Source organism: Dromiciops gliroides, chromosome 4 (assembly GCF_019393635.1).
Source record: "Dromiciops gliroides isolate mDroGli1 chromosome 4, mDroGli1.pri, whole genome shotgun sequence".
In the NCBI taxonomy this organism is placed as follows: Eukaryota; Metazoa; Chordata; class Mammalia; order Microbiotheria; family Microbiotheriidae; genus Dromiciops; species Dromiciops gliroides.
Window position 1 is genome coordinate 116,729,744 of NC_057864.1, and position 19,422 is coordinate 116,749,165.

At 40.1% G+C, this 19,422-nt stretch overlaps 1 protein-coding gene across 1 annotated transcript in view; it reads right to left on the reverse strand.

The window, feature by feature from the left end:
• USH2A (usherin) overlaps positions 1–19,422 on the reverse strand; it is a 1,082,898-nt gene that overhangs the window by 1,641 nt on the left and 1,061,835 nt on the right. The window contains exons 67-70 of the mRNA XM_044004202.1: positions 19,240–19,416; positions 17,890–17,973; positions 8,478–8,722; positions 1,950–2,171 (exon numbers count right to left, since the gene is read on the reverse strand). Coding sequence (XP_043860137.1) covers positions 1,950–2,171; positions 8,478–8,722; positions 17,890–17,973; positions 19,240–19,416 — 728 coding nt within the window. The remainder of the gene's footprint in view (positions 1–1,949; positions 2,172–8,477; positions 8,723–17,889; positions 17,974–19,239; positions 19,417–19,422) is intronic.

The window sequence follows — 19,422 nt, forward strand, 5'->3', positions numbered from 1 at the left end:
ACAATAAGAAAGGAAAAAAAGAGAAAACCCATACTCTATACTTATATATGCAAATGAGATTTGTGGGTGGATATTCTTGACAGTACATTGAAGCATTGCTTGGTTGTAGATGGGAGATCTGAAAATCTTCAGTCTATGCCAGACTCCCTCATGGGGAAGAGCCAGAGCCAGAGATAGCTTTCCAATTTTATCCTTTTTATATAAAAAGCTCCTGTCTGATGTGTGTCAGCAAAGATTTCCCCAGTTTTCATAATTTGCCAGTGGTTCTATGGTAGTGATTGGTGGGAAAATAAAGCATTATATGTTAATTCCATTCCCAGATTTATACTGTGGGATCATTAAGCAATGTAATTGGTTGGCAAAGGAAGGGATGTTGATTTATAAAATCTGTTCTCATAGAGATTGGGATGTTCTCATAGCCTTGTTTAGAGTATGAGAAAATTTTCCAACATTCAGGGGCCCACTCCTTTGCATTGGTGATCATTAGCTCATAAAGGAAGTCATTGCAAAAGAACAAAAAGTGATATTAAGTTTGCTCCTAGTCTGAATTTCTGACAAGTCTTAACAGCTCTGAGTCAGTTTCCAGATGTTAAAACATGCTATAGGTGCAGAAAAAAGGTTAACATTCACATTGAACACTTCATCCACTACTCCATATGTAGGGGTATATTACATGGGTTACCAGGCTGTTACTAATATGTGTATGCATACATATATTGTCTAGTAAGCAATACCAATCAATGCACATTTACAAAGGAAGGACACCACCTGCATAAAACCTAAATTGTAAACCACAGGTACATAAAATAGAGATTTAAGATTATTATAATATATTTTTTGAGGGGCAATGAGGGTTAAGTGACTTGCCCAGGGTCACACAGCTAGTAAGTGTCAAGTGTCTGAGGCCAGATTTGAATTCAGGTACTCCTGAATCCAGGGCCTGTGCTTTATCCACTGTGCCACCTAGTTGCTCCTGAAATTGAAGATTTATAAAACATTTTACAAATATCACATTTTATGTTCAACAAACCCTGGTAGGTAAGTAGCATTATTATCCCCATTTTATAGATGATGAAATTGAGGCAGACAGCAGTTAAGTGACTTTCTCAGGGTCACACAGCTACGAAGTATCCAAGGCTAGATGTAAACTTGGTTCTTTCTGATCCCAGGTCCAATGCTCCATCTACTGCATTACCTAGCTGCCTCTACCTTAGGGAACCAGGCATTTTGGAAGGAACTTTGGCAGTCTTCCTTTCAATATCCTTGTGATGAACACTTAACATTGCTCAGTTCATGTGAGCCAACAATGATAATGACACCTACTGGAAGTTAATTCTGTGCACCCATTGGAATTAAATTATTAAAACATGGCCCACAGAAGCAATAACACCATTATCTGTTGTGACTTTCTAAAAATCTCTTGGAGATATACCACTTTTGAACCTTTAAGAATTTTCTGACCGAGAAAGATATTCCCTTTCTTCATAATATACAGTACTGAAGACCACTATTAAGCAAAGGGAAACAGTCCATCTGTTTTTTTTTTTTTAGTGAGGCAATTGGGGTTAAGTGACTTGCCCAGGGTCACACAGCTAGTAAGTGTTATGTGTCTGAGGCCAGATTTGAACTCAGGTACTCCTGACTCCAGAGCCAGTGCTCTATCCACTGCGCCACCTAGCTGCCCCAGTCCATCTGTTTTTAATTGGAAAAGCAGACCTATGCTACACACTTAGTGATAAAAGAGTTCTTTAGATGATACACAGTCATCTTTTTAGATGAAATGTTAATGCATCCTTATATCAATCATTTTTTAAAAAGAAGCATACTCAGTGAAATGAAGGAATGTTGAATGAGTGAGTAAATGAATGAACAAACATAGGTTCCAGCTTTTTAGCAATCACTTTCCTGGGCTGCTTGGTGACCTGGCTGAGCCATAAAGACCAACTTACCAATCCACTGTCATGGCCCATGATAGTCTCCCACAGTGAGTCATCAGTTAAGCCCTTCTTGTCCTGGATATCCATGAGTTGACTGACACTCCGATGCAGAGAAGCCTGTGAGTAGGTACGGCTAATCTGTCCTTGGCTTGGGATGCGGAGGACAGACATGCTTCTGTTGCTCCGAATACTCATGGGAGTCCCTGTGCGGGGGATCTTTGTATCAGCCAATCCCTGGAAAGAAAGTTTCTGTTAGTGATACCCTTAAAAAGAAAGCAGCCTCTAAGAATGCCAAGGATCATTTGTTGTTTCTTCTTGGAACCTTCCTAAAAAGCTTAGAAAGTGCCCGTAATTCTACTTGCTGTCACTTTGCTTCCTACAGAGGGTAGATAACAAGCGAATGGCCACATTAGAAGCCTGATAAAAGTGTCATTAAGACCCCAGAACACTCATTAAGGGAAGCTCCAGCTATTGTTCCCCACGGAGACAAAGGCTTGCTGCATTGCAGGTTTAACAAGGTGATCTCTTCATGCATGTCACTATCACCAGTTCCCTCTCTGCTTGGAACACCCTTCTCCTTGGGCTGCTAAAGTCCTGAGTGATGCCAAGGTTAACAGCATTCTCCTGTGCTGACTGCTATGTGAATTTGGCCCTTCCTTCAATTGGTATGGGAGAAAAAAAGTGTTTCAGGATCTAGGATCTGGGTGTAAAAGTAGTTTCCTGTTCCATTTCCCTCTACTGTTCTATGTATGACATAAGGTTCTGAAATAAAGCCAGATGAGGTTTTTACTTCTAAACAGGTAAGGTCTCTGCAAGATTAGGACCCAGAATGTGTTTTGGAAATCCAAATGTATACTATTTTATAGGTGGAAATTCTTGGTTTGAATCCTTTAATGGTCTGGCTATACCTTGCCTTTCTAGTCTTTTTTTTTTTATTACTCTCTCAATGAGTTTGTTCTTTCACCAAACTAGATTTTTCACGGTCTTCCTCTTCATTTTAGCCCCCTACACAAGCACATGCCAAGTACCTTTGAATCTCTTTGTTTATACCAAGGTCTTCAGTCAGCGAGAATGAATTCAAATCCAGCCTTGGATACTTACTAGCTGTGTGACCCTGGGCAAGTCATTTAACCTCTGCCTCAGTTTCCACATTTGAAAACTGGGGATAATAATAGTATCCACAGCACAGGGTGATTGTGAGGATCAAATGAATACCTCATGTGCTACTTGGTGCTTAATAAATACTTATTTCATTCCTTTCTACAGCCTTTATCCTCTTATTTCTCTCTTTTCAATTTCTACACATCCTTTAAAAGTCCCAGTCAACTTTTTTTTTCCCCACCAGGGAATCTTTTCCTCATTCCTTGGATCCAAAGTCACATCTCCTCTCCCACTTCCCACCACCCCTCTCATAGGCTTTGTTTTATAACTTCTTAATACACTTATCATTTAATATTGCCTATTATAATGATCTGTGCTGGTGTCTCATCTTCCTACTTGACAGCAATGTCCTTTAAGTTAAGGTCCTTGTTTTCTTCCAAACTGAATCTCCCCTCAGTGCCTAGCTCAGGACACTGTAGACAGTACAGTGTGTGGTGTGTGGTGTCAAATCCCTTAGGTTAGCTTTCAGAGAGTTTTAGTTACTCTTCACCTTGCAATCGACACACCATGCAAAAGAGTCATGCATACACACCATGGCAATTGTGAAGGCACAGCACACAGATACCTCAAAGTGCATGGTGTAGCTTTTGAGGGTGACATTGCTTGACACATCAGATATATCAGCAACCGAGTCAAACTAGGATTTAAAAATGTGAGGGGGGAATCAGTGTTAATAATCTGTTTAAAAAGTGGCATGGTTATATGCCGCCCCCCCCAACCCAATCCATCTCCCAGACTTTAATATTCCCTGAAATGAATATAAAAATACCCATGCGGGTCAACTGGAAGGTTTTTGTGATGAAAAACACGTGGGTACTAGAGACTAATTGGTTGGTCTCAAAGGTGAGTTTCACTTGTATTATTTGTTCAAGATTTCAGAGAATGATCGTTCCAAATTCCGACCAGTAATTGTGCTCTGTGTAAAACCTGTACTTACAATTAGCTGCACCGTATGCTGTGTGACCTTGAAGCAGATAATAAAACAGGAATGGCTCCCTCACTCTGGCACCTGTGAGCCTCTCTGCTCAAAAAGTGCTTAAGCAGGGAGAAGGCAGGTGCTCCAAAGGCAGCTAACCTGATCAGGGGACGGGGTCACCTGGGAAAGGGAAACATGGGACCTCATAAAGGGGCTAGGACAAAATACTGAGATCAGGGATTTTGAAGTAGGGAAGATATGGAGGGTGTGTTCATCAATGGCGGGTGGAGGGGGTGGGGGGGAGTGAAGGGGACCTTTTTCTTATTGAAAAATGCAGTGTTTGGAGGAAACAGCTCAGAGCAGAAGACAAGACTTAAGAAACAGAGAATTATAGACACTGCAAGTTTGAAGACTGACCTCCCTCAAAACCATAGGAAAATCAAATTGGTCAATTGGATCAGCAGAGTGCTCATTTGCACTTCAGAATCTTAGCCTCTGCTTCTGGAAGGACCAGCATAGCACTGGGATGAACAAAGACATTTAAGAGTTGGTTTCTAATGGGCTGCCTTAGTTTGTGGGCCATTAGCCTTTGACAGGCCCTTCCAAGTCAGTAGCTGACTCACTGTTTTAGAAGTTTTCATTTTATGAAAGCCATTGTATTTTGTTTAAAGTGATTTTTAAAAGGAGCAGAATGGTAGAAGGTAGATTTTATCGACTGGTGTGGTTATGTAGTACCCAAAACTGGGTTGATGCTAAACTGGCTTAAAGCCCACTATCTTTTGGACATATCTTAAAGTACAAGTTTGACTATGCTACTCCTCTTCTGAAGACCATCAATGGATCCCTATTACCTTTAAGATAATATATAACCCTTTTTTTTAAACTTAAAGCTTCAGCTTATCTTTCTAGGTTGACCATATATTACTCCTTTTTACAGGCTCTCCGTTCCTGAAAAAGTGGCCTATGTGTTGTTCTCCATACACAACATTTTCTCCCACCTCTGCACCTTTGCATAGGCTGTTCCCTTGTGCCCAGAAGCCTCCTCATAGAATCCCAAGCTCCCTTCACAGGGCTGGGTTCCCTAGCTTGCTAAGAGCAGTTGAGGCTCAGATGCCACTCCCTATATGAGGCCTTTTCGATTTCCCTACTTCTTAGTTCTCATTCTCTCTCTCTCTCTCTCTCTCTCTCTCTCTCTCTCTCTCTCTCTCTCTCTCTCTCTCTCTCACACACACACACACACACACACACACACACACACACACACTTACTCGCACTTACACAAATACCTTTGTATTTTTAATTTTACTTATCTGTGTATTTATTGTTTTTCTCAAGAAGAACATAAGGTCTTTGAACACAGAGACTTAATCTCTCTGCTCAATGCTATGCCTTGTATATATTTCATAAAATGCGTGTTGAATTGAATCTCCTAGTAAAAATCTATTTCCCAATTAGCACTACTACTATTAGCCATTTGGCCTCTTTCCCAGCTATGAATCCGGGAACATGACCTGGTCCTTGCCACTGCTTTCTTCATGCCACTTCTACCCCCTCAGCTTAAGTCATTCAGCATGTTGTCAGTTGGGTGGAAAATCAAACTACAGAATGAATTGCCTATCAAATCACCTTACCTCTGTCCTTGCTTGGTTCCAAAGTAGCCTCTCTTTTTATCTTTTAGTTGATACCATTCTTTATTCTGTGAAATCCAAAGTTCTCACCAGGACCTTTTCCCCTCTCTTGTTCAGAAATAGGTCTCTATGTCACTTCCTAACTACTGTGTCCAAACCAGGCCATGTGCACTCAGGCTATCACCTTCACATCTCTTTTCCTATAACCAAGGACTCTGAGCCTGGGACATGACGTTCTTTGGTGTGAGCTCTCACTTTGTTTTGCTTGGGGCCAGGCCCTCATGTTACTTTTCCGCAAGCATTTCCAAATATATACTCCTCTTTTCTTTTTCAAATTCCTTTTATGTATTTCCTTTTCCTAATGAATCATAATTTTTGGTGGCAGGGACAGTTTTCTTATTTGTATTGTGTCTTTGGCACATTGTGTGTATGAGTGTATGTATGTATGTGTAGATATATATTAATATACACATATATGCATGCCTACATACACACATACACATATATGTATCTGTCTATTACCAGCCTGATTTCTGGGAGACTATCTCCATAGCTGATAGATATTCAGTTATATTTTCGGAAGACTGTATTTTCAAAATATATGAAACCAAAAATACAGATCAATTTTACCAATAGAGGACTGAGGGCATATTATAACATGTGCATTTATCTATTTATGCAGTAGGCATGTGGGCATGCTTCCCAGATTCTACGCTCCTGTTTTACTTTGGCATCCATCCCTTTTAGTTCTAGAGAGCTTTTCAGGAAAGTGATCCTGTCAGAGGTGTTGCTTTAAATGACTAAAACCATCAGTTGTGTGTTTAGCTTAAAAATTAGCACAGAAGCAAAAGAAAGAGAAAAACAAAATGTGTGTGGTTTATATCTAGAGCCTTGATAAGGCCTTCTACAACACTTCTTAGGAAAAGGAAGGTCTTTTATTGGAAAAAAATGAAAGACAAGGGGTATGTTGGTATCTAAGATGTTAAAAAATACAATGTTTGGCCTCTCTTCTATGGAAGATTAATGGAAATATATAGATAAGAACCCAAAATGAGAAGGCATAGAGGGTGTGTGATCAGTTTTGGTGGAAACCCGTCAGTAAAATTATGTGTCTGAGAAAGTGAATGTGTGCTTTCTAACCTAAAGCATATAGAGGCCTTTGGATATGATTTCTTTTGTTTGTTTGTTTGTTTTTGTTTTTTTTTTAGTAAGGCAATTGGGGTTAAGTGACTTGCCCACGGTCACACAGCTAGTAAGTGTTAAGTGTCTGAGGCCGGATTTGAACTCAGGTACTCCTGAATCCAGGGCCTGTGCTCTATCCACTGAGCCATCTAGCTGCCCCTGGATATGATTTACAAAGCAAACAACAGTCCTTCTACAAACTTCCTTGGGGGAAAAGCAAAGCAATAATGTGAAATAATCTACTTATTTAAAAATGACAGAGCAAAAAAGGAACACAACAGAACACTGAATGTGGAATTCATTCCAGGATGACTCCCCATGTCCTCATCCACACATTGAATTTAGATACTGGAACAATGAAGGATGGGAGAAAATAGGACTCATCATCACTAGAGATTATGAGAAGGTGTATGTTTTTGAGTATATGGCCTTCCATGGAAGATCCCTGGACTCTCATACTTTGAAGAATCTATGATTTCATTCATGTATATTCCACTGATAAGTCCTCCATACCTCTTGTTTTTCAGTCCTTGTTCATGTTTCCCCCATATTCTTCATAAAGGTGCTACCTAACTATTATTGAGACAGGGTTTAGTTGCTATTGGTAATTAAGCTTGATCAAGTGGTTAGATCTCTCTTAAGATAAGTGTGTTCTCAAATAGCAAAATATAAGGATTATGATCATGCAATTTAAATTATTCCTCCCTTCTTCATTTCTATGCACTGTATAAATGGTCTCCTTTAAAAAATATTTCAAGCTGTCATTTTCCCTCCTCAGAAAGAGACTTTTCTTCCTCTTTCTTCCTGAGTCTCTTCTTGGCGACCCCATCACCACAGGCACCATTTGAATCCCACACTACCCTTTCTCATTCTTTTATCATCATTCCCCAGAAAATCACTAGATTTAAGGCAATGATGACACATGTTGCTTTGGCTGGGTCTGATCTTCCCACTGCTTATAGCATATATTAGGAAAGTAAGAAATGTGAGAAGACTCAATGCATCATTACTGATTCCTTTCTGGGTTTCCAGAGCTTGAACCTGAACCTATTAACCTAGGATCTATTCTTTGATTTGTCTCATAGAGTACTTGGTCTGCTATTGTCACACAGGAGTGACAATAACTGCAGCAGTCTCATATCCCACTGAATACACAGCTTGCTTCACATGCCCTAGTGTGCCCAACTCTGGGACAACATAACCCCACAAGCACTTAGTTCAATTTTCCCCATATTTAGCTCCCATCTCAAGGGTCAAGGAATTTTAAACTTCATTCATTTGATCCTTTTGGGGCTCAAAACAAATCCATGAACATTTTTTTTTTTTGCAGGGCAATGAGGGTTAAGTGACTTGCCCAGGGTCACACAGCTAATAAGTGTCAAGTGTCTGAGGCTGGATTTGAACTCAGGTCCTCCTGAATCCAAGGCCAGTACTTTATCCACTGTGACACCTAGCTGCCCCCATGAACATTTTAAAAGCCTCTAGTCTTCAAGTTGGCCTCCACTCTTCCTCTATCCTCAGCCACTCTGGCCACATTCTTTACTTGACCCCTGTGAATATAGTTATGGACACAATGATCTTCTAAGAAACCTCATGACCCAGGCCAGCTGTATAATGGAAGATTGCATAAGACCATGTCTCAGTGGCACATACCATGTGGGTTTCACCTGGAGGGTAGACACTCAGTGGAGACATCCTCTTCTGAAGTGGCACTAATGGAGGTCTCTCTCTGATATATGGCTCTTTGTGTATTTTTCTTTGTAGGATCAGAGACAGAAAAATAGCCAGTAGGATCAACCCCAGAGTTGCCATTAATATTATAAACCACAGTTCGTTGTAGAACGCAGCATGCTTGCTCCCTGCTCCCATCTTCTCTCCGGGAGTTGTTAGTACTGGGCCTACAAAACCCAGGAAAGGAAAAGGGAAAACATTATTTCAAAAGGCAATTTAGTGATCCATCGTCCTGTTATTCTATAGTAAATTAGAAAGAAGTTGAGAGCCGTTTGTCACATTGTGCTTATTTGCACTTATGCTCAAGGTGGTATAATGGTTCAATATGTTAGTGGGCTGTAATAAAAAGCTTACTACACTCTAGAGACCATGCTTACAGTTCTGGCATTGCTGTCTGGGCTGGAAATCACCACAACATCGGCATATCCCAGGGAAAGGGAGGGAGGAGGGATGGAATTAAAAAGGGGGTTATCAAAGTAACCTTGAGGATCGGCAATTCCAGAGCTCTGCAAGAGATGGAGAGACTGCCTCTCCTGCAGCAAGCACTTCTGGTTAAGAATCTTGCTTCAAAGACAGGTTAGAAGATGTGAGCCCTGGAAATTCAGGTGTACCCCACTTTATTCAACATACATAGTCCAGGAAAGCAGTATGTAAACTGATTTCTGGTAAAGCAATTGTTATTTCTTTCTCCCTTTTCACTCCCTAACTTAGGGATATGTTGATATGCTGGTTCCTACCAACTTGAGGGTCAGCTGTTAAATTTTAAAGGTGAACATTTAAACTTTGAAATCAGCAAATTCTACAAATCAGAGCTTGATTTATTGTTTTGTTAATTATAAAGAATTAAGAAAGTGATGAAAAATATCAATAATGCAGATTAAATTTAAAAGCACATTGGTAAGCTGGATGTTAAATATTTACCAGTGTACCACTGCCTACCCTCTCCCATTAAGAGACCAGCAGTGCAGTAGCATAATAAAAACTAACATCTATATAGTTCTTTAAAGCTTTCTAAATGCTTTACGTATATTATCTCATTTTGTCCCCTGAGAGGTTGGTACTATTTAAGATCTCCATTTTGCAGATGAGGAAATCAAGTCTGAATAAGGTTAAATGACTGGCCCAGTGTCAATCACACAGCTACTAAGTGTTTGAGGCAGGATTTGAACTCAGCTCTTCCTAACTCCATTCCAGTGCTCTGTCTACTAGATAATCTAAAGTGTCACAATGGCCATGATGCAATGGCCAAGATGGCAAAGTGGACAGACTCCTGCATTTGGAGTCAGGAAATCCTGGTTTCAATTCCTGGTAACAATATGACCCTCTCAAGAAAAGCTAATCACCTCTAATATCATCACCCTGCTAATTCTATTCTGGATACCTTCTCCCTCAGCTCACTCTACTTTGTATCTGCAGGTGTGTGTCATTTAAACTTCATGGAACAAAATTCCCTCAGGATGTACCCCCCGTTGCCACCCTCTCCTCCCCACCACCCTGCCCCTTGCCCAGCCTTGTTTTGTTTATCTTTCCCTATTGGATTGTAAGCTCCTTGAAGGCAGAGACTGTCTTTTTTTGGATATTGGGGTTGAAAGATAATAAAGAGGGGGGCAGCTAGGTGGCACAGTGGATAGAGCACCAGCCCTGGAGTCAGGAGTACCTGAGTTCAAATCCTGCCTCAGACACTTAACACTTACTAGCTGTGTGACCTTGGGCAAATCACTTAACCCCAATTGCCTCACAGAAAGAAAGAAAGAAAGAAAGAAAGAAAGAAAGAAAGAAAGAAAGAAAGAAAGAAAGAAAGAAAGAAAGAAAGAAAGAAAGAAAGAAAATGAAGAGTCATAGATGACACCTGGGTTGAAAGCCTGAGAAATGGGAAGATCCTGTTGCCCTTGATGGTAGTAAGGAAATCTGAAGAAGGGGAAACTTTACAGGGAAAGATATTGAGATATCTGTTGGACATATTGAGTTTAAGATTATTACAGGAAATACAATCTGAGATGTCTGAAAGACTGTTGGAGGTATGAGAGTGGAGGTCAGCAGAGAGCTTAAGACAGAATAGATAGATATGAGAATTATCAAAATAAAGATGGTAATTAAATCTACAGGAGCTGATGGGCCCAAAAAGTGAAATAGTAGAGAGGGAGAAGAGAAGAGGACCCAGAATAGAAACCTGTTGGATGCCTATGATTAGAGGATGTAATTTGTTTGTTTAGAATTTTCTTCACCTTACATGTAAAAACAAATTGTAAAATCTATTTTTAAAACTTTGTGTTCCAAATTCTCATCCTTCTTCCCTATTCCCCCCTTAAGAACTCAAGCAATTCAATATAAGTTATACAAGTGCAGTCGTGCAAAACATAGCAGCCAAAAATCTTTAGAAAAAGGAACTAACAACGACAACAAAAGATACTTCCATCTGTAATGAGGTACTGTCAAGCTCTTTTTCTGTAGATGGGTTGCATTTTCATAAGTTAGAGGATGTAATGTGGATGTGGATCCAGTAAAGGAGACTGAGAAAGAGTAGTCAGATGGGGAGGAGGAGAAAAAGGCAGGGGGGTGGGGCTAAAGACCTAGAAAGAAAAGAGCCCCAAGGGGGAGAGGGAGAGCAACAGTGTCAAAGGCTGCAGAGAAGTTGACAAAACCAAGTGGACCCACGTAACTTACACGGGAAACACAAAACACACACATACACACACACACACACACACACACATACACACTCACTACATCTCTGCAAAGAGACTGCCAAAAAAACAGATTTGTTGCACCCTTGGATTTAGCTGTAACTAAGATAAATTACCTGAATAAAGAAGGGAGAGAGTTCAAAGGTTACAGAAAAGGAAGTGATGGAGGGGGAGGGATCATCAAGAGATAAAAAGCATAAGAGGAGATAAAGATCTAATCAGAAGTTAAAGAACTAGGAGAAGAAATGAAGGTATAAGACAAAAACCCCACACATTCCCCATTTGAAGGGTAAATCAAGATTTTTTTTTTTGTCACAAGTGAAAGTCAACAAAGGTAGACTAAGGCATGCTTTCTCCAAGCAATGTAATAGTTTATTAGCAGGAGGTATATCTAGTAAATAAAGTAGGTCAATGGATGTTTTAGTTAAGCCAAAGACGTCAAAATAGAGGCATAGCTCCCTTTTATAATCATAGAACAAAGAACAGAACAGGGAAGGTAAGGAAATAATACAATTGACTATAGGGTAGATAGTATCCTGAGGTTGAGGGGTTATGGTTGCTTACATTTAGGAAAGTGAGCTACACACACATGGGCCCAAGACCACTCCTCTGTCTTAGAGGAATGCTTTCTCAATACACACTGAACAACTTAATTTTCATTAAATTGTTTAATACTAACAGCATTTCCATCCAAATGAAATATCTCAAACCATTAATGGCCTCTGGAACTTAAAGAAAAAGCAAGCAAACAAATTTTATAGTTTTCTGATTTATACTGGTTTCATACCCAGTCCTGTAAAAAAAACGTTTGTAGCTTGTACTTTGGCAGAGGGCAAGCCTATAGTCCTGAGGACCAAGACCAAGTGGCCTGCATAATTTTGAGCTTGCTGATTTTTTTTTTCTACTTTAGAGGAGATAAACACAGCAGTATCTCAGAAGATAACAAATAGAAGAGTTGTAGTTAAAAATAAAGTTTCATCTCTAGCTCAGATACAATATTCAAAACTAAATTTTGATGGAGAATGCTGCCCACCTCATGACAGAGGTCAGATCGACTAAATATCCAGAATGAGAAATACATTTTTGGACACGACCAACGTAGAACTTTATTTTGCCTGACTGTGTTTATGTTACAGGAATTTGTATTTATTTTCTTTAAATTTTTCCATTTAGTGAGGATGCTGGTGGGAAGAAGGAAATAAAAATTGTTGATAACAGGGAAAAAAATAAAAGATCCTGACCAAACAATCTAAGATAGTCTGCAGCAAAGTTAAAAGTACATGAAGTTTGGGATATTCTTCCTGGGAATTATAGCCCATTGTCCTCTTATATCTACCAAATGTATCTCTTGTATTTTAAAAAAATCTTTTGTGATAAAATATAAGTTGCAAAGCACTTAATATAGTGCCTGGCACATAGTAGGTGCTTAATAAATGCTTGCACCCTTCCCAGAATTAGCAGTCAGGGTCTGCATCTAGCCTTAGATATTTACTAGCCAAATATCAGGCAAATCACAACGTCTGTGAGTTTCACTTTCCTCACCTATTAATTGGAGATAAATGATATTCTCCAAAGTACTTAACTTCATAAGGTTATAAAAAGTCCAGAATTTTAGAGTTGGAAGGTGCTCTGGAAATCCTCTAGTCAGACTGAGACCTGGAAAGGAATTCCCACTAGAACCTCCCTGACAAGGGTTCATTGGCCTTTTGCTCTAAGCTCTCCAGTGAGTGGGGCAATCAGTGCCTCTGCTGTTCAAGAAATACCATTCTACTTCAGGACACAGCTCTATTAGGAAGGTTTTGTTGGCATTGAGTCCATTGTTCCTAGTCCTGCCCTCACACAGAACAAATCTAATACTCTTTCCACATGAGAGTCAGTCCTACGAATATTTGAACATAGCTAGGGCATTGGATAGAGTTCTGGGCTAGGAGTCAGGTAGATTCATCTTCCTGAATTCAAATTGGGCTTCCTGACTGTGTGACCCTAAGCAGGTCACTTAATCCTGTTTGCCTGAATTTCCTTATCTGTAAAACTAGCTGGAGAAGGAAATGGTAACCCACTCCGGTATCTTTGCTAAGAAATCCCCAAAAGGGGTCACGAAAAGTCAGACATGGATTGAAAATGATTAAACAACAACAACAATGATCACAGCCCCTAAGTTTTCTCTTCTTTATCCTGGTTACTTCCAATGATCTTCGTATTTGTGGCCCTTCACAATCTGAGTTTTCTTCTTCAGGATGCTCTCCAGCTCATAAATGTTCTTAAACTGTGGTGTCCAAAGCAAACACAAAATTTCGGACTCCATCTGATGAGGGTAGAGTAGAAAGGGGCTATCACCCCCTTATTCCTAGAAGCCACGCCTCTCTCAATGCAATCCATTTGGAGCCATCCCAGGTAAACCACATATAACCAGCCTAACCTCACCCCCATTTCTCCTAATGCTCGTGCCTTCCATCTGGGATGGCCTCTCATTTACTCTTTGTCTTCTTTGTCCATAGTCGTTTTCATATTGTCTCCTTGGCTTGATTTCGAGGGCGCAGGGACTATTTTTGTTTTTCTCTGCATCTATCCCCAGTGCTAAGCACATAGGAAGTTAATGAATGCTTCATTAACTTGATGACTTATGTCTTCAGGCTTCCAGTTTCATTTCCTTCAGTGCCACGTTCGATAAGCAACGTAGGCTGAATGGGAATGGGCTGAATGTCAAGGATTGTCAACTACTGGATGGCAGCACAGTTGCTGTTGAATGGGTAAAGCAGGGGAAGTCCTGGAAATGACGTAAAAATTCTTATTGATGCATGTCCTTAAGCAACAGAACCCCAGCCTTTCAGAGCAGGAAAAACCAAATCTACCCATTTACCAGATAGTTGAGAAAACTAGTCACCAGGAGAGCTTCATCTGTAGCTCTAAGAAACTGAGTTGTTCTTGGCAAATAAATGCCCCTGGTCTACTACCACAGCCCTCAGAGACAGAAGGGCAGAACAGCACACTTGGCTGTTGTAGACACTAATCAACCAGCAGACTCCACATATACTCAAGGTAGGAGGAGCCGGTCATACTCCATTAGTCTTTCTGGCTCTCACCTGAGCAGCAGCATAAATACTGGCATGGGAAACTGTTGTTGTTTAGTCATTCAGTCATGTTTGACTCTTTGTGATCCTGTATGGGGTTTTCTTGGCAAAGATACTAGAGTGGTTTAGCATTTCCTTCTCTAGAGAATTGAGGCAAAGAGAAGTTAAGTGATTTGAATAGGGTCACACAGCTAGTAAGTATCTCAGGCTGGATTTGAACTCAAGTCTTCTTAGTGTGTCACCTAGCTCCTCAGAGTAAGATACTAGGATCACAGATTTAGAACTAGACAGAAGCTTGGAGGTCACCTGGTTTAATCCTCTCATTTTATTTGATAATCAGGCACCTTCCTACTTTTCCAATCTTCTTATCACATATATTTACTTGCATTCTGGGGGTCAGGGTAATGAGGATTAAGTGACTTGCCCAGGATCACACAGCCAGTAAGTGTCAAGTGTCTGAGGCTGAATTTGAACTCAGGTCCTCCTGAATCCAGGACCAGTACTTTATCCACTGTGACACCTAGCTGCCCCCTCCCCCATTTTCTTATACTTTACTCCCCTTTCCTATGTATTTTATGTTAAAACAGAACCTGCCTTCCTTCTTGCTATCCCTCTCAAACTCAAGTCAGTTTCTTGATTACACAATCCTGGAATGCTCTTTCTTTACCCATCTCTCAGTTTTCCTGGCTTCCTACCAGATTGCTCAAATCCTGCTTTCTGCAGGAGGCCTTTCCTAGTCCTACTCACTATTAATGCCTTCCCACTAAGACTATCTTCTATGTACACTAAATCTCTATCTATCTATCTATCTATCTATCTATCTATCTATCTATCTATCTATCTATCTATCTATCTATCTATCTATCTATCTATCTTTTAGGTATATGGTTGGTTTTGGTTTTTGACATTTTCTCTCCTAACACTTAGAACAGGGCCTGGGACAGAGTAGGCAATTGGTATTTATTGAATGACTGACTATTCCCATTAAAATGTGAGTTTCCTGAAGAAAGGGACCTTCCCCCTGCCCCTTCTCCTTGTGTCCCTACTGCTTAGCACAGAGCTTTACATATAGTAAGAACTTAATAAATGCTTGTTCATTGAACTGATAAAGAAATTGAGGCCCAGAAAAGAGAAATGATTTTCCTAAGGTCACACAGGGAGTAAATAGCAGAGTCAGGATACAAAATCAGACCTTACTATAAATCCAGAGTTCTTTCTATGACCATGGCCATGATGCCCACTGGAGGATCTTCAAATGTAGTACAATAATTTTTTTTTTACACTTAGAATGAGGCACACCTATAACTTGGAGAAGAAATGCCTTAAAGTTAAAAAAAAAAATCTGAGATTTGAGGTGATGGTGGCTAAAAAAACCCAAAAACCAGCCCTCTACCTCCTGGAGACCATGCCTTATACTTATATTAGGCAATATATTTATTCAACTCCTACTCCCTGCCCCCAGTGCTGGAAGCCTCAGGGATATAAGAACAAATAATGAACCCATCCCTATTCACAAGGAACTTACATTTTAGTAGGGGAGATAATAATTATATAGGTTCTTATATAAGTATATAAATATATGCAAATATATAGAGATAAATAAATATAAATATATATAAATAAATATATCAAGACAATGAATCCAAATAAATAAAGAGTATCAATAGCATTGATGCAGTAATTTCAGTTTTGCAAAGTACTTTATATTTATCTCATAGGATAATATGAGCTAATAAATATGACCCTCTGAGGTAGATTTTATTATCCCCATTTTACAGATGAGGAAGCTGAGGCTGATGGGGGCATAGGAAGTCACACAATAAGGAAGTGATTGAGACAGCATCTGAATTCAGTTGAATTGTAGTTTGAGAGAACAGCCATTAGCAGTATGAACCCTTAGCGTTACTCACAGGGCTCAATGGAGTCATATGTCTACCAGGTATTGTCATGTGTTTTCTCAAATCAATAGATGCTATTAGTACAAGTGTTGTCATGTGAAGGGCTGGAAATTTCATTTTTTTTTACAGGAGGTCCTCATTCTTGAAGAGGTTAGGAACCTCTGCCTTCTTGCCTCTGGCATAGTTATGAGCACATTGTGGGCACCAATAAATACTGACAGACAGATCTGAACAAACTCTCTTTGCATATGGTCTCCTCTGTGGTTCCGGGCAGTGGCATTAGTGGCCACTGCCTGGTGGCTATGCTGGCTGGGGAAAGCTCATGGGAGTGGTAGAGTCATATGCCTCAGGAAATTCTCAAAGGGGAAAATATTCACAGAAAAGTCAGAGGGAAATGAAGCCTTAAATTACTTTCTTGCCTAGAGGCCTCCTCCTGGCAAGGGGGCAGAGTCTGGGTAGGACAGTCTAAAAGCTATTACGCAAATCTGAAAGTTGGCTGAGAAAATGAGATGGGTAGCATATCTAACAATAACTTCTCTGTGCCTGCTCCACTGCCATTCTGAGAAATCTCCACCTGAAGCCTTCCTCTCCTGATTGATGACTTCCTCCCCAGGTCTACCATTTTAGGAAGGATCCTAGTCATGCTTCGCCTCACTCACAAGACTCTCAGGTATACTCTTCCTCCTATTCTGCCACATTGATTCCAATGTAAACTTTTCTTCCTTCTATATTCTGTCTTCCCTTATTAGAATACGAGCTCCTTGGGGGCAGCTAGGTGGCGCAGTGGATAAAGCACTGGCCTTGGATTCAGGAGGACCTGAGTTCAAATCCAAACTCAGACACTTGACACTTACTAGCTGTGTGACCCTGGGCAAATCACTTAACCCTCATTGCCCCACCAAAAAAAAAAAAAACCAAAACGAATACAAGCTCCTTGAGGTATCCTCTTGTTTACTTTTATTCATTCAGTCAGTAAGTATTTTTAAAGTATTTACTGTGTGCTGAGAACCGTACAATGCATAGGAGATATAAATACAAGCAAAAAGTTAGTCCTTGCTTTCAAGAGACTCATCTACTATGGAGGTAAAGAGGAACATAAAAAAGGCAGGGAGGCATGATGGTTCCCTTTCAGTGGGATGGTTGTGAATTCCAAAGATAAGACACAAAGCTGGGGGAGTAATGAAGAGTTAGAGGAATGAATTTGTATTCCTATTCCCTGTGCTTACTACAATGCTTTGCCAGCAGTAAGTGTTTCTATTTATTAATATAAATGCTTGCTCTAGTTGGCTGTCTCTGTCCCAGGGCTGAACCTAGCCCATAGCTTTTGGCTCAGCATCCCATTTCTCCACAAGCTTCCCACTTGTCCTGGGCCTGGGGCACCTTTGCCCATGTTTGCAGCTCTGTGTTGCAGTTCTGACTTTGAATTCAAGCACTAGGGAATGGTCACAATCATGATATTGCTATTGCCTTTGCTCCACTACTCCACAGCTCTCTCTTTATATATAAAAGTCTTATCCCCACTCGAGTACAAACTGGTTGTGGGCATAGGCTTGGTCTTAGATTTCTGTGTCTTTCACCAACTCCTTGCACAGAGTAGGGCTCCATACTTATTTGTTGATTGGGAGATGAATTTGGAAACAATGACCAGACACCATACTAAAGAGTACAAGTCTATATTTACCAAGTCCCGTTGAGGTATCATACTGGATCAAAGGTGTCTTAACACTTCCTTCGTCAGTGGTACAAGTCACCTGAAACAAAAAAGCTAAAGAAAAGGGAGAACAAGAGAAAGAAAGCATCAGGATTCTTTGGCAATACTGCATATCCTCTGCGAAGAGCAGTTTTACAAGGAAGCATGAAAACCTTGGATACTTGGTGACTCAGGGCATGACTTTCTAGCAGTTCCTTGTGTTTCACAGGATTCTATTGTATTGCAAGACAAGATTTGGCAGAAATTAAGTCATACCTAAGGAGATCTTGTTTTTTTCTTTAAGCAATGAGTCAAATCAGGCTAGAGGTACAGCAAGGTCAGAAGAGAAGCAATGACTGTAGCAGAGATCATGTTTTTATTTCATTGGTACAGTAACCTTCTGGGGAAGGACTGTGTCTACCAATGCAAATTGGGACCTTCTCTGCAACTTAGACTCTTAGAGAAGTGTCTCAGGTCTTGAGAGGTTAGATGACTGTTCCAAGGTCACATAGCTAGTACATGTATGTCAAAGACAGGGTTTAAAAACAGATCTTCCTCTCTCTGAAGCCGAATCTCTATCTACTATATTATGATGCTTCTGTTCTCTCCATAGAGTTATAAAAAGAAAGCTGCTTAAAAATTGTATTTGCAGACTTCATTAGATAACAAAGAACAATAAAACTGAGCATAATGGTGGATAGAGCATAGGAATTGGAATCAAGAAGACCTGCATTCAAATCCTTCCTCCAGCCATTTGACCTAGACCAGTTACTTAACTTCTATTGGCCTCAGTTTCCCCATCTGAAATATGTGATAATAATATTCCCCATATCACAAAATTGTGAGGATCAAATGGGAAAATATATGTAAAGTGGTTTGGAAAAAATAAAGTGCTATTTGAATGGAACATATTATCATCATCATCAATTTTAGAGCTCATAAGTTCCTTAGAACTTCTGGATGTCATCAGTATGAGATCTATCTTCAAATATCTTAAAGGGTTCTCATGTGGAAGAAGGATAATATTTTTTTTACTTGGCCCCAGAGGGCAGAAATAGGAGGAAAGGAAGAAACAAGCATTTATTAAGCACCTACAATATGCCAGGCACTGTGCTAAATGCTTTACAAATATTATCTCATTTGAACCTCACAACAACTCTGAGATGTAGATACTACTACTACAGTAGTATAGGAGATATTACTATTATTGAGGAAACTGAGGCAAGCCCAGTGTCATAGAGTAAGTTTGAGTCTAGAAGGTCACCTCTGGTGGCCTGAGAAGATCATAAAGCCTAAGAAGAGACCTTTATAAAAACAGAGAAAGAAGAAATGAAAACTCACTTCTATCTGCTGTCCTAGGTATGTAGAGAATGGTATCTAAGCCACTGTAGAGCCGCTGGCCTCCATCTGTCAACACATACTCCTTCAGTTTTCCATTCAGCAGGAAAGTGTTGCTCCAGTTGATGTAGATCATGGATAAATTGCTGGCCACGGAAAATGGTGTTCTGTACTGAGGGGCTGCCA